This window comes from Mustela erminea, chromosome X (assembly GCF_009829155.1).
Source record: "Mustela erminea isolate mMusErm1 chromosome X, mMusErm1.Pri, whole genome shotgun sequence".
Classification (NCBI taxonomy): domain Eukaryota; kingdom Metazoa; phylum Chordata; class Mammalia; order Carnivora; family Mustelidae; genus Mustela; species Mustela erminea.
This window is the reverse complement of record NC_045635.1, coordinates 127,996,281-128,011,186: the sequence shown is the minus strand read 5'-3', so window position 1 is coordinate 128,011,186 and position 14,906 is coordinate 127,996,281. Positions and strand designations below refer to the sequence as shown.

General features: G+C 46.9%; 1 protein-coding gene across 1 annotated transcript; it reads right to left on the bottom strand.

Moving 5' to 3' along the window:
* Window positions 1-3,837: 3,837 nt before the first annotated feature.
* On the bottom strand, window positions 3,838-13,404 carry LOC116582396 (PWWP domain-containing DNA repair factor 3B-like). Its single transcript, XM_032329742.1, is given in 6 exon segments — window positions 3,838-4,098; window positions 4,100-4,221; window positions 4,224-4,411; window positions 4,413-6,131; window positions 6,852-7,036; window positions 13,324-13,404. Coding segments are annotated over 4 exon segments (2,070 nt in total). The 5' UTR covers window positions 5,912-6,131; window positions 6,852-7,036; window positions 13,324-13,404.
* Window positions 13,405-14,906: the final 1,502 nt, after the last annotated feature.

The following is a 14,906-nucleotide window of genomic DNA, read 5'->3' as shown; positions in this document are numbered from 1 at the left end:
CCCTCCTTGCCCCGGTAGTTCTGTGCCACCATTGGGACCCTGCCTTTTGAGAATCCCGTCATCTCCATTGATTGCCAGTTCCACGCCAGCATCGCTTGCTTCCAACCATGGTTTGCAGAGGAGAGTCAGCACTGAGCTCTTCAAAGATGTCAGGGCCGCTTCACAGCCACCTTCCTTATTTGAGGAGTGATTTCCCCACCCTCCAAAGAAACAGTGGCTGGAGGGAGGACGTCTGATCTCACATGATGAATCCTGTCTAAAAACCTACTCCCCTGGAGTCTGATCTCACATGATGAATCCTGCCTAAAAACCTACTCCCCTGGAGTCTGATCTCACATGATGAATCCTGTCTAAAAACCTACTCCCCTGGAGTCTGATCTCACATGATGAATCCTGTCTAAAACCTACTCCCCTGGACCTTCTCACCAATTCCTCAATTTTCTCTGCCTAGGAAGTTCCAGCACTTCCATGTCATGTACTATAGACTGTTGTTGCCCACGCTTGTACGATATGCACATCAGGCTGCTGGGTTGGCCCCTTTAAGGACATCAACCCCCACCCCCACCCGCACCGCCCAGTCACAGCTCTGTGCTCCCATGTTAGTAAGTTCTCCCGATACTGACTTATATTCTGTTCCCTGTCTTGCGGGTCCAACATTCTCAACATCCATTGGCATATGTATTCTCTCACTTCCTGTAAGTACGCATGGGCCAGTTCCTACAGTTCCTTCTGAATGCAAGGCACTTCCCATCCGAACAAAACTGTATTTTTTCTCTTGTGCTGTATTCTTACCTAGTCTCACCTGCCCTTGTTAGTAGCCCGAGAGTAATGGAAGTTAGCAGAGATTAATGTTGAATAAGAGAAGCGACATCTGTTTAGGTGGCTGCCCTAAACGAGGTCTTTGCAGGGTCTCCAGGAACAAGGAAGCTTCTCTAGTAGCAAGAGTTAGGGGCTGCTAATGCCCAGGTGAGCTTTCAGGGGATTCTGGGTATTCAGTGTTCTCATGCTCGTCATCTTAGTGTATCTCGGGGTCCCACGTTTTCTCTGTCAGATCCATACGTAAATATGGAGACCCCCGTAAATCCTGTGCATGCCATCTCCATGCGGCTCTGCCAGCCAACAATTAGGGTCGGGGCCGGATCTTCTACCATCTGCCTTATGACTGGAGGAGTGGAGGTCTCCTTAATCCAGTAGGTTAGGGTGCGTGACAGGTTGGGCTAGCCCATCAGACAGACAGACACACACACACACACACACACACCCCACACACACACACACACACACACACACACCCCACACACACACACACGATAGAGAACCAGTTTAGGGCCATCTTAGAGCCACCTTAACCACTGCTCAGGCTGGAAGGTTTCTCAGCATCTACACAGCCAACCCCCCAAATCCAGCTGCACACCCCGAATGTGATTCCTGGTTCAAGCGGAGGAGAAGAGATGCATGTCCTCGACATGTCTGCCCTCTTCAGTGAATGCATCAGGCATAAGTGACACCCCAGGAGGGACCATCTGCTCTCCCTTCACCCCAAACAAAGAGATACCCGCAATCTCCCAAGTATGGGAAAATCAGGAGTTCTGGTTTCACATCTAGGCCATCAATCCATTATGTCGATAAATATTTCTCATTAAGAACATGAGGCAGAGCATCACAGTCATCTTGAAATGATGGACCCACCTGGGTCCCCAGGTTGCCATCTTTCTATGGCACCTGAAAGTCATCCTCAGATCAGAGCCTTAAACCACATCTTACTTGCTCTACTGACTCACAGTGCTATGGAGGGATGGATGGGTGGATGGGTGGATGAGGTAGTGAAGGAAATATTAGAATGTAGAGCCAGATATGGCTATATGAGAAGGCTGAAGTTGAGTGATATATTTGATTCAGAGAGACACGATGTTTATAGGAGAAATAAAGTGTGTTGTTCCAGTGTACGAGGTCCACGTACAGCATGCAGATGATGAGTTTCCAAGTACTTTTCAGGACCGTGAGGATGTCATGTGGATTCGCCCAGGCAGAATGCCTCAGGAGTCGTTGGTGTCTCTCAGGCAGAGTCCAAGGAAGGTTCTGATGGGCCTGAAGCTTACACAGTTTGGTAGGCCCTCTTCTAAAATTATAAAAGAAGCATGAAAGTGGGTATTTACTGAGGGTGAGAAGAAAATTCATAACGGACCTTAAAATAGGAGGACTAAATCACTGAGATTCCAAAATCCGTGCGCGCGTGCGTGCGCACACACACGGATGTATGTGTGTGTACATACATTACGGATCTATATTTAGAGATACCAGCTATGTAGTTGTACAATCTAACGTACAATGGAGCAGAAGATCAAGGTAAAAGATACAATGGTTTTATTGTGAATCAAAACAGCGAACTCTTGCAAACTTCACACACACACACACACACACACACAAATCAATCACGTGGCCATATGAATACATAACATGGGCCTGCGAGGGGACAGTTGATTCCCTCTAAGAATAAAAATGCACTCAGGTTTCGTGTTAAACCTTTTAGTGTTTTCTTTCACACCAAGTTTTTTAAAGTAAACTAGCTTTTGTGCCGTTCCCCGCCCCCCCTCAAAAAAATGTTGTTTCAAGTGAGGATAACAATTCGTGGACTTCAGAATTCATCTTGTAGTGAGAGATGTTGTATTCTGACAACAGCCATGTTTAGCCCCATGGAGGATTTCCTGTGCCCGTTTCGGAGTTCCCATATCCTTGTCCATCTGTATTGCTCAAGCAGCCTAGTGGGACTTACCAGGCTGCCTTTATGACCGCTGGAACCTGTCAGGGCTCGTCAGCAAATAAGTCAGAGAGAAGGCTTGCTTGGTTTGAGACAATGACTGCTGTTTTAGGGGACACAGGTCCGGAACAAAGCGCATGCTTCCCTACAATGTGTGCCACTTAGATGGGCTCCTAGCAGTGAGCCTGGATTACCTAGCCTCAAATAGCTAAGCTTTGTGTATGATTACTCTCGTTGTCTTCCACATGGGGATGAAACACCACGTGTAAAGCATCCGGTCAGCTAGGAAGACAGCCAGGAGCCTGTTTTTAGGAAACCCTTTAGCCATCGAACAAGAGCTACTTCCCTAAGCGGAATGTGAGGGAAGCGTCGAGTCAACCATCTTGCACAGGCTGACCGAAGGCTTCCTGCCCGTTGAGATTTCGTTCACCCACACGTGGACTGTGGGCAGATGACCCATTAACTTTGGATTCCAGACTGCTTTGCCAAGAACCATTTGAAGGTAGTGGCAATATATAGAAAACAAAACAGCTCTGCTGTTGGCTTCGCCCCTCAGGGCTATTTTTTCCAAAGAGATGAGCGTGGCAGATCGAATTTAGGAATTACCTTGAGAAAGCGATCAGATCATTTATACTGAGGCCTTGCAGAAAGAATGAGACATCCATGTGATGTTTCTGCAAACACCTATCTGAGGTTTTTAAAAACGATCGTGGCTCGATGTCTGACACCAGGGGTCTTTCACGTAGTAAAAGAATGTGCCCCCCTATATTAAAGCACAAAGTACTGTCAAAGCAACGTTATGAAGACATCTGGATAACTACACGTCCAAGCAAGTAGCGGGAAGTACAACTGTTTGCAGCACTTAACAAATTAGTTTAAGCTTACAACTAAAAACAAATTAACAGGTTAACAAACTAATTAACAAGTTAGTTTGTGAAGCGTTTGGGAACCAGACATGATGACGGCCGTGCTACCCGCAGGTGCTAGAGATGGATGCAAAAGGAATGCAGCATGTTCCCAGGGCCGCAAATTTACAGGATGTAAGTTACATGCCGTACAGGATGGAAGGATCACACATTTCATACAGACAGGGCAGTGAGAGGTCTCCCTGCTAAAGTGTGGGCACAAGAAGAGTTATTTGGCTTGCCCTTGGTTGCCGCTCTCTTTCTCATTCCCTTTACAATATTTTTATCAAATAGCTCCTTTTCCCGGTAATGCACCGGTGGCCCCTTTAGGTACTTTTGTTCTGCCTCCTCGTAACCTAATCCATCAAGTGCGGCAATTGAACAAATGATTGCTTCTGGCAGAAGAACTTCCAGAACAAAACTCACCTTGTCATCTCTTGCACAGAGTCAGCATTTTCTTGTCTATCTGTTTGTAGATTTCTTGTAAATGTCTTACCACGACATCCAACTGGTCTTCATCCTCCAGGTATGTTTCAATGCAGATCACGTACCGGCTGAATTCAGAAACGATGCCAGCCACCTGGACTGTTTCCTGCCTTTGACGATGTCCAGGAGGTGGTGATCGGCTCCCTTTCTTTTCACAATGAAGTCCACGAGCTTCTGGTTGGCTCGGTCCCGAGCAGCCCTCATCCGGTCCGGGAGAATTTTCTTGTGGGGCCTCCTCCCACCCAGGGAGGCCTCCTTCAGAATCTTCCAGGTCGGCATAATTCACCTTTGGGAAATCGATCTCCACGTCCCCATCCTTGATGGCTTTCCTAATTGGGTAACTGATATCAGCGGCGTAATAGTCCAGGAAAGAGCCCGCAAAAGACCCACGACCGAGCCCTTCTCTGTAGTGGGAAATCAGGGAGAAGCACCAGTTCACACTCTGCTCGTACACTTTCCCGGCTCTCTTCATGAGTTTTTCCTTCTCCTTACAGTCCAGATGTTTTAATCTTCGAAGAGGAACTTGAATGCCACTCATTTCACAGGGCATGTTTGCCTCAATCAAAAGCACCCTTGCGGTCTGCTCTGTTTGGCTGACACTCTTTACCACTGCTGGCCAAAATGGGTGATTTTGAAATTTAAACCAGACCATCATTCCTCCTTCAATGGGACAGGGCTCTTGTGGAAAAGCCATGGTTATCGGTTGCCCCATTTCCTTGCCGACATCCTTTCTGATAGCAGTGGTGGGGTTAACGGCCTTCGAGTTGACTGAAGGCTGAAGTCCTTGCAGCCCTTTCTCAAACTCTAGTGCCTGCAGCTTCCTTTTTTTATTTGCCAGACGGAGTGAAGAACGCAGCCTCGGAGGAGGGGCGCTGGAGGGTGCCGCCGCACCTTCCAAGCCTGGCTTCCGGGGACCCTCTCCATGGTCCTCAACATTCCCGGAGAGGGCAGAGCATTCGGAGGAGACGGCCAGGGTCTTTGGGTAGGTGTCATGGGCCTCTTCTTTCAGAGCCTTGGGTACAGTGAGGTTGAAACCTGGTGGCGGAGATGGAAGGGTGCCTCCATCTTTAGCACCTGTACCCTCCTCCTTGACGGGGCGATGCAAGGCCCTGACTCTCAAGGTGTGCCTCTTTTCCTTGCCCTCTTTCTCATAGTCTTCTTCTGCACGTGATGGGAAGTTTGGGTACACGCTGGAGCTTTGTGAGGGCTCCGCTCGCGTTTTCCTGGGAATAGGCGTGACGGTTCTGTGTGCCTGTGGTTGGCCACTGCCTGGGGCGTCCTCAGTCTGTGAGCATACCAGCAGCGATCTGAGTTTTTTGCTTCTCCTAAGACGCCTCAGTAAGCTCCCTTTGGGCTTCCGGAACTTTTTACGAGATCGCTTTTGTGGTCCCCTTTGGGACGCTTTTGGGGTCCCCTTTGTGGTCTCTGGATCATCTGATGCTCTTGCTGGACCCAAGTTCGCTCTCTCATTCAGAATCTCTAGGGCCACTGCAAGAGCGTTTCTGTAGGGCACTTCCTGTCCTGGTGGGACACTGGCCTTCGGCTCGGCTATCAGCAAGGAGGCAACGTATTCAATTTGAGACTCATTTAGGATCTTTGTGTCTGCGGTTTTCACTTTAATTTTTTCGTCTACTGAGAGTATTTCGACTTCGAGAAAAAGTGCCCCTTTCGTCTTATGTCTTGGTGAGGTCCTAGCTCTGGACAAAACCTTTGCTGGCCAGACGTGGCCTTTCCAATTGCACAGGACATACTCAGCATCCATTATGATTTGAGATTCCTCTCAGGAGGTAATTAAGAGAGGTCGAGAGGTCTGGCCATCACACCCACAGGCACGGCAGGTCTTCCCTGAAACAGTGTTCTTCACCACACCCTTTCGGCCTTAGGACCGCGAAGGGCTCCCAGCTTGTGTGGCCCGTCCTTCTTCACCTGAATCTCCCAGGGTCCCGGGAACTTGTGCTTTGAAGGGACTATGCTGGAGAATACTGGAATGTGGGAAAGGAAAAGAAGAAAAGTATTAGGAAACAAATTCCTTCCGTGAAAGTAGAAGAACGATGGTCAATGAGAATTGATAAGAGCGCAAGCAAAGAAATAGAAAGAGTGTGTCTCCGACAGGGGGTAAGCCCATGGCCGCTATCGGGCGGAAAAATACAGAAGATACCAGAGGCGTTTTGTAACCGTCCAAACCCAACTTCTTGCCCTGCTTGTTACTACGGGCGTGTTAAAGAGCGTCTGTATGGGGAGGTGGGTGTCACTTTGCAGATCTCATCTGTGTTACTGGACATCCTGCGCCTTCTGTGCTCCCTGGGGCTCATCCTGGGGGGATGCTTCGGTTTTCCTTTCCCTGGTGGGTGCTAATGCCACCCGGTGCACCCGAGGAAGCCAGAGGTGATCTCCAGCCTACAGACACTGAATGTCAGCACAATATCGTGTTCAGGAGCCTGAGCTTAGAATCCAGAGGCTCACGAAGGTCGTCCTGGGGTTACTGGTACCGTCCTTCGTCAGGATTGCTGCAGGCGTGGGCCATTGGCTGCGCCCTGCACATTTTCATTTCTCTGTGGTGGTTGGAAAGGCTGTTCCCCCTGCCCCTGGCACAATTTGGGGTAAGAAAGTGACTGTAGGGCGAGGAGAAAAATAAACCACCCTCCAAATGTCAACACGAAACGATTGCCAATGAAGTGTTTAGTAAAAGAGGAATGTCTTACAGGACACCACGTGGATCGGGGGGAGGCGAGGTTCTGTGAGCTGCAGCTCTTGATTCACACACTCCAACTGCTTGTCCGGCAGACCCTCGACTCTGTTCTGTGCTTCTGAAGTGCACTGTCCTTCCAGGGATCGAATGACATCAACTGTAGATGCCCAGGACCTACCATATACCTCTAGTGTTAATCTAGAGAATCAGAAAAGCAGATGGGGAATTAAGCCAACAAAGTGGGGATGGGCTCATCATTTTCCCTTCCCCAACTCTGGCATGCCGGCCATTCGGAAACAGAAAAACAATTAGTCAAATCTCATTTATCATGTGCACGCGCCTACTTGCTTCCTTCTTTTGCGTTTCCAAAGTATTTCGACGTTAAGCTACTTAGTTTAGGCCGGTCCTCCTATTTCAGAACCATGGGGACTACTGCGTCCATGATAGTCCTTTTGTCTGCCTTGGAAGCATTGATTTAACAGGAGCAGCCGGGGGGGTGTGTGTGTGTGTGATGCGGGTGTGTGTGTAACAAAAATGGGGTCTATAATGTAAGCGTGTCTTGGTGTTTCTCAAGTAATATTACATGGGTTTGTAGAGAACACAAAACGGGTGGGGAGGTATATACGGGGAGGCCATACACGATAGATGCGTACTGTCCGTGTGATGGCATATGGGCCTGTCACACGTTTCCTATGCGTCCGTGTACACATGCCTGCACATATTGTCGAGGACTACCTTTCTTCCCTCAAGTGCACATTTGATCACTGTTTCATGTGAATGCTGATTTTTTGCATGGTTTTTGTGAATCTCTTTACAATGTGGTTTCTCTGACATTTTAAAAACTTTATTCAAATACATTTCAAACATTTAGATGTGTGTAAGGCAGAAAATGCAGTTGTTCTCTCAATCCCTCTCCCCGCCCCCCAAGAAATACCCTGTTAATGAGTTCTACTCCTCTGTATATACACTGTTCAAATGGGTATTATAACTCACAGATTTGAGCTCGTCCATTATCAGTTTCAAATGATATGTTTCATAGTACAAAATATTATTTCCCTAATAAATGCATGAGTGCACAACTTTGTTCACACATACTCATAGATATAACAAGAAATGTATGGCGACTAACTATACCTACTTTGGGGATAGCCCGCACAAACCTTTTCTTGCCAGAGTGTATGATCACGCAGGTATTGTGTCCTCTGCTTTAGAGAACTCAGTGTGCCGGCTCTCAGAACACAGGTGTCATGTGAGGACACAGAACAAAAGGGAGAAGGAAAAAGGTGACTCAGCCAACTGCAGTCTCCCTGCAGCAGGACCTGCCAGCCCCTCATACAGGAGTGCCTGAGTCACCTCATCTCCAACCAGATAGCTACCCGTCCCCAAGACACACCACACACACACACACACACACACACACACACAGACACACGCACTCAGAGTAATGACGTTAGAGGCCCAAGATGCCTGATGTTGATGCATATAATCCATGCTTTCTGCTCTACACACGCATGCAAATGTTTCTGCTTCCGGAGCAGATGTTATTTTTAGCTCCTTTCAGTTCCTTATTTTGAAAATACACATGGAATTACCTAAACTGTTGTTTAAAATTATTAAGTGGGGAAAATGTTAAGCAGCAGTATTCTGATCACCTAGGAGGAATGCCAACTGCAACTATATGGGTCCAGAGACTCCCATCATTTTTTATTCTGTTTATACATATTTTCTGTAAGATATTAAAAAGGTCTTTAAAAACCATACCACCTAATTGAATATCCTCTCCTATTCTCATTTGTGTACATCTATCTGTTCAACTAGGAAAAACACTGTAATGGAGTAACTTTCAGCAGACAACCAAAATGTCAATGGCAGTTCATTCTCCGATGACCAAAGCAATGCACCCTTCAGAGAGGCAATCGGAAGGGAAGGGTGTTAAAGGAAAATATTAAATCCTACATGGCCTTCTCACCATATGCTTTGGCCCATTGCCCAGATAACTTCCATTAAGGGTTGGTACACCATGTTGCAAATGATTTCCCTTTTATCTTTCGTACTAACAGGAGCGCAGCTCTCTTCTTTCCCCGCAAAGATGTGTACAGGTGGGTGTATAGAAAGACAGATGACAGATAGATAGAGACGATGCTATGTAAATCTTGATCCTCTTTCGCACACCAGGAACAATGTATTAAAAACAGAACCTTTGAATGACACTAAAGTAACCTTTAAAGTAACCCCCCAATCCTCAGAGGGCTTGGATATGAAAATGTGTCCAGAATTTTAGTTTACAACCATATCAAACATGCCTGCCCAGTAAAAATAAATAGAATAAAACAGAAGGGGAGGGACGCCTGGGTGGCTCAGTCAGTTAAGTCTCTGCCTTTGGCTCGGGTCATGATCTCGGGGTCCTGGGATTGAGTCCTGCATCTCAGGGCTCCCTGCTCAGCGGGGAGTCCGCTTTTCCCCCTCTCTCTGCCCCTCCCCCTCCCTCCCCCCCACCCCCGCTTGCCCACTCGCTCGCTCTCTCTCCTCTCTGTCTGTCTGTCTGTCTGTCTCTCTCTTCCTCAAATAAATAAATGAAATATTTAAAAAAGAACCTGGAAGGGAAATGGTACAAACAGCTCCTCCACAATCTATAACTTCACAGTCCATTCCGGACCATCAAGAAATAGAACCCTCAGACGGACCAGCTACGGCATTTACGTCCCGGTAAACTTGTGTTCTATTCCATTTGCCCTTTGGTTAAGGAATGAAGAGAACTTGATGGCAATGGGTATTTATTTTTTCCAATCAACAGCCATGAGCTCTGGAAGAACTTTGTTGGAAGCTTTATTCTTCAACTCCTTTCCCCAGTAAGGGCTGTATAATCACTTCCAAGGAAAGAAGAAAACAATCCTCTGAAGGTCTTGTCTCAAAATAAGGGCACTTTCCTCGATATAATTCCCATACCACCCCACTCCCCAGAGGCAGGCCTTCTCTCGCCTTTACCCCAACACCCACTCATTCCTTCCCTACAATGACTATTTATTTACCGGACTTTGGTTGTTGTTGTTTGGGGGGGGGGAGGAGGGGCATCAGGAGAGGGAGAGAGAGAATCTCAAGGAGGCTCCATGCCTAGTGTGGAGCCCGACGCAGGGCTCAGTCTCACGACTCTGATATCACGACCTGAGCCAAAATGAAGAGTGGGATGCTCAGCCAGCTGAGCCACCCAGGCACCCCTTGGAATTTCTTTCCCTTTCTAAAAAAAAAAAAAATTATTTATTTATTTGAGAGAGAGAGACAGAGAGAGAGCGTGCACAAATCGGGGCAGGGGAGGGGAAGAGACAGAGGGAGAAGCAGACTCCCCACTGGACAGGGAGCTAGGTTTTGTGATTTTGAACTGTCCCCCAAACATGTATATCCATTAAAAAAAATGCTGGCAGTTGCCCCTTTTTATTATAAAGGCACATCTTATGTAATTTCAGTTATAAAAGAAAATAGGTTCTTGCCTATTTTTGCACCTTTCCAGTGCCAGATGAATTCAGCATGAACTTTCACATGTGAAAGTTGCTCTGGGGTTTTTATTTATTTATTTATTTTCAGTGTAACAGAATCCATTGTTTACGCACCACACCCAGCGCTCCATGCAATCCGTGCCCTCCGTGGTACCCACCACCTGGCTCCCCCAACCTCCCACCCCCCGCCCCTTCAAACCCCTCAGATTTTTAAAAAATATTTTTATTTACCTATTTGACAGAGATCACAAGTAGGCAGAGAGGCAGACAGAGGGCGGTGGGGTGGGAAGCATGCTCCCCGCCGAGCAGAGAGCCTGATGTGGGGCTCGATCCCAGGACCCTGAGATCATGACCTGGGCCAAAGGCAGAGGCCTAACGCACTGTGCCACTCAGGCGCCCCACATGTGAAAGTTTTTAAGCATTCATCGGGTTTGAGTTCCATTTGTAGAATAACGGAATGGGATTTGATATCTTCAAACCTTTCCCTTATGTTGTTCACTAGCTGCGTAAATTCACAGAGGTCATGCCTGCTTGGAAATCTGGGCTACTTTTGTACAAACACTTAAATGGCAAATATTACAGGCTGGAAAATCATGACCTGGCCTCAGTTTTCTCTAAGAAGCGAAACAGTTAGGCTTGCTTCTTACCTACAAATGATCAGCTACAACACTAAATACACATACACCTTCAAATTGCCAAGCTCTGCCTCCCAATTTTTCCTTAAGGAAGGAGGAACCGCAGCAGCTACGCCTGCAGGCACACACCACCAAGAGCCATCTACTCAGAGAAGGAGAAGCAGGAGTGCTTGAGCAAAGAACTATACAAAAGTCAAGGTTTCCCCCAGGGCCTTGTTTTAAGACTAGAGTGTGTGGGGGGGGGCTTCCCTCCCTTGCCTTTCGCAGACTCAGGTGGTTTCTCCTATCAAGTAGGCCAACTTTCTTCCAAACATGCTCTGTTACCCCTCCAGCTCCTATTACCGGCCACGGGGAGACCTCCGCCACCATCCATAACACTAATGAAATCACGCGCGGCATTGGGGTTGAAAAATATCAAGGACATCCCCCTCTTTCCTGCAGGTGAGACCTCCATAGCTACTCATATCCAGGTGAGAGGACAAGGTGCGTATTTCAGAACGTACCGATTTCCCTGTGCCGTGCGCAAGAAGAAAAAGGTGCCCTCGTTCACAAGAGAAGTCATTGCACTGTAGCTTGTCATGACAACATTGGATGTGTGCCAGGTGCTTGCTACCCAAGGGGAAAGACTAACAATCCTATAATCTAAGCCAACAAGGGTGTGTTATGTCTCCAACACAAAGACTGATGCAGACCTTCACGTACTGACTCGGGAAAAAAAATTCAGACCAAAACCAAAACAAACCAAAACAAAACAAAACAAACAACCCCCCCCATACCAAAAACCAAAAACAAACAAACAAACAAAAAACCCCCCAAAAAACCCAAAAACCAAAAAAACAAACGACTAACTAGAGGCCAATTAAGTACCAATAATATCCTTTATGTAAAGCACACATTCACACGGAGAACAACAATATATACTTCATCTTAGGATACAAAAGACATGTAAATGCAAGAGAAAAGTCTAGAATGGTAAACAGAAATGTCATGGCATTGTTTCACCGAAAAGAGAAGAGGAAAAAGGATGGGAGTGTGTGGTGAGTGAGGGTATACATCATCGTTTTTCAAATGTTGTAAGATACTACAGGGAGGACAAATTTATGTATACCTAGGCACCAAAACCTTGCTTTACAAAGATTCTAAGGAGATACGAAATCAAATACTGGATGTAAGTGAACAAAAAAGGAGGCAAGCAAAACGGTACCATACCACTGCAGAGAAAGCAGTGAGAATAGACTTGAAATGCCTTTGAGGTACATTTTATATTGATCAAAGGAAATATCCATTATTAAAATGTATATATTTAACCACATAAGGGATACTGTATTGCAGTCCAAGAAGAGAGAAGTGTTGCTGAATGTATGAAGGAACAATAGCCAACAGTGCTCCAAAACAAAGAAAAACTATCGGGTGGTATACTGATGTGCCAACCTGCGAACATAACACATTTTCTCCCTTCCCACTCCCCCCGTCACGCGTGCGCGTGCACGCACGCACGCACACGCACACACACACACACACACACACACACGAAAAAACACACACAAACAGGTCTCGGCTCATCATAGTAAAGCTTCTAGAAATCAAAGGGAAAAGAACTGCCTTAAGAGCAAAGAGGGAAAAACAAACATGACTAATAGGTGATATTCCCTTATTGTTTTAATTAGAGAGAGCTTGACAGAATTATTTGGAGACCAAAAGAGAAAGAAAAACAAAACCAAAAAGCAACAGGGAGACAAGAGCGCCATGATAGGAAGTGTAGGCACTTGTAGTTCTGGAGAAACCAAGGGATGGTATGATGGTTCTGAGAAGCCATGACCTCTGAGGAGGAGACCTCAGAGCTTGGGCTCAGACTTTGTCTTTTAGGGATGTTTCTCAGTTTGTGTGTGTGTCAGCTACTCGGGGTGAGCACAGTATTATCCCCAAGGTTATGCAAAGTAACATTAGATTTTTCCAATCCTACCCATCTCCCTCGTTTGCTGACTCCCGAAGTTCTCTCTCCTACCGTACACATAGTAACTTTACTGTAAGTAGGTGTAAATGAGTAAACTTATGTCCTTAAAGGTTCATGGGACAATTGTTAAGCAGAGGTACACAATGAGAAATATTGTATTGTATTCTGTTTCCAAGAACTCAGGTAACCATGCCCTTGTGCAATGCTGTCACCTCAGGATAGCAAAATGGGACTAGGGTGTGACAGGTTATTCAACCACCTTAGCCCCCCACAAGAAGAGCTGACATCCTCTCTTACAAAACAGGAGGGATTAGAGCTCTTAATGTCCAAAGACAGCGTGTGCCTTAAAGACCACACGCTGGCAACACACACACACACACACACACACACACACACACGACTCACATTGATAGCAGACACCGACTAGTCTCGATGTTTCTAGAGTTACTCCATCTCTCCAGTCTGTAAATATCCTTGTTAAATGTTTCTGCCTCCAGGAAAGAATGGCCTACCCCAGTTGTCATGGAAACCAGAATGTCATCAAAACGTTCTCCCTGATGTTAGCTTTCTATGGAAACGAGGAAGTACTAACACATCCTCAGATGCAGAGCACTGATCTCACTCTCAGTCAGTTACACCCTGACCAACCGAATGAATGAGTGAGTGAGTGAGTGAGTGAGTGAATGAATGAATGAATGAATGAAATATTAGAGACAATACCCTATGTTCTCAGAAAAGGTATTGAGGGCAGGGGAGTTCTTGGAAAGTGGATTATGGAGGAAATAAAGTAGAAAGATAACAGCTTCTGTTTTCCCGTCACTCACACACACACACACACACACACACCCCTGGAATCCAGGTCCTGTTAAGGGCCTCCTTTCAACCTGCCAGGACACATGAGGCCAGGAGTATTTGTGTAGGTGGGATCCAAGGACTCTCAATCAATTTAAAATGACCCAAGAGGAGAAATCGTGTGAGGATGAAGGACTTGGATGTCTGTCAGTGAAAGGCAAACTAGAAGCTCAGGACCAAATGACCCTGAGTCTACAGTTGGACAAGTGTGTATTGACAGGGTTTTCAGGACACCAGTGATTCCTGAGAAGAGACACAACTCCCCCAAATGTCTTTGATCTAGGACGATAGGGAGACAGAGATGGACCTCTCACATTTGGGATCTGCTGCAACCACACTGACAATGAATGCTATGCTCAGAGACAGGCTGCTACCATCAGGGCACACAGCACCCACTTCCTCTCCCATAGTCATTTACAGTAGGGGACAGAGCCACCCTGTGATGCAGCTCTTCCTCCTGGTAATGAGCTCCAGGCAATTCTTCTGTGGCCCGTCCTGGACAGATGTGCTGGAGACGGGCCCTTGGGAGGGGAGAGTGCAACTCCAATTTCCAGGGTTTTCCCATTTCTGTGATATAAATACTCCCATTATGGCCGACTTCAAGCCACTGACATGAGGTCACTGGACGCTGATTTGGCAAGTGATGCCCCCAAATCAGCCCCTCATGAGATGATGATTCCAGACAGACCCAGCCCTAGGCCCCAGATTCTGGAGCCAGACAAAGCCCTCCCATTCTACATGCGATCCAAGAGGGACGTGCAAGCGGGACTTTTTTTTTTTTTTTTTTTAAGATTTTACCTATTTATTTGACAGAGATCACAAGTAGGCAGACAAGCAGGCAGAGAGAGGGGGAAGCAGGCTCCCCGCGGAGCAGAGAGCCCGATGCGGGGCTCGATCCCAGGACCCTGGGATCATGACCAGAGCCGAAGGCAGAGGCTTTAACCCACTGAGCCACCCAGGTGCCCCAAAGCTGGTCTTTTACATAACCGTGTGCCAACTGAATGAAGGCTTTCCCCAGGTTCTTAGTGTAGAGGAGAGGGAGAAAGATACCGAGACCCCCTCCCCCCAACCCCCACGTAGCCTGTGTAGGTTTGGGGGAGGGAAAATGGTTGGGCGCATCCATGGTCGATCTTTTC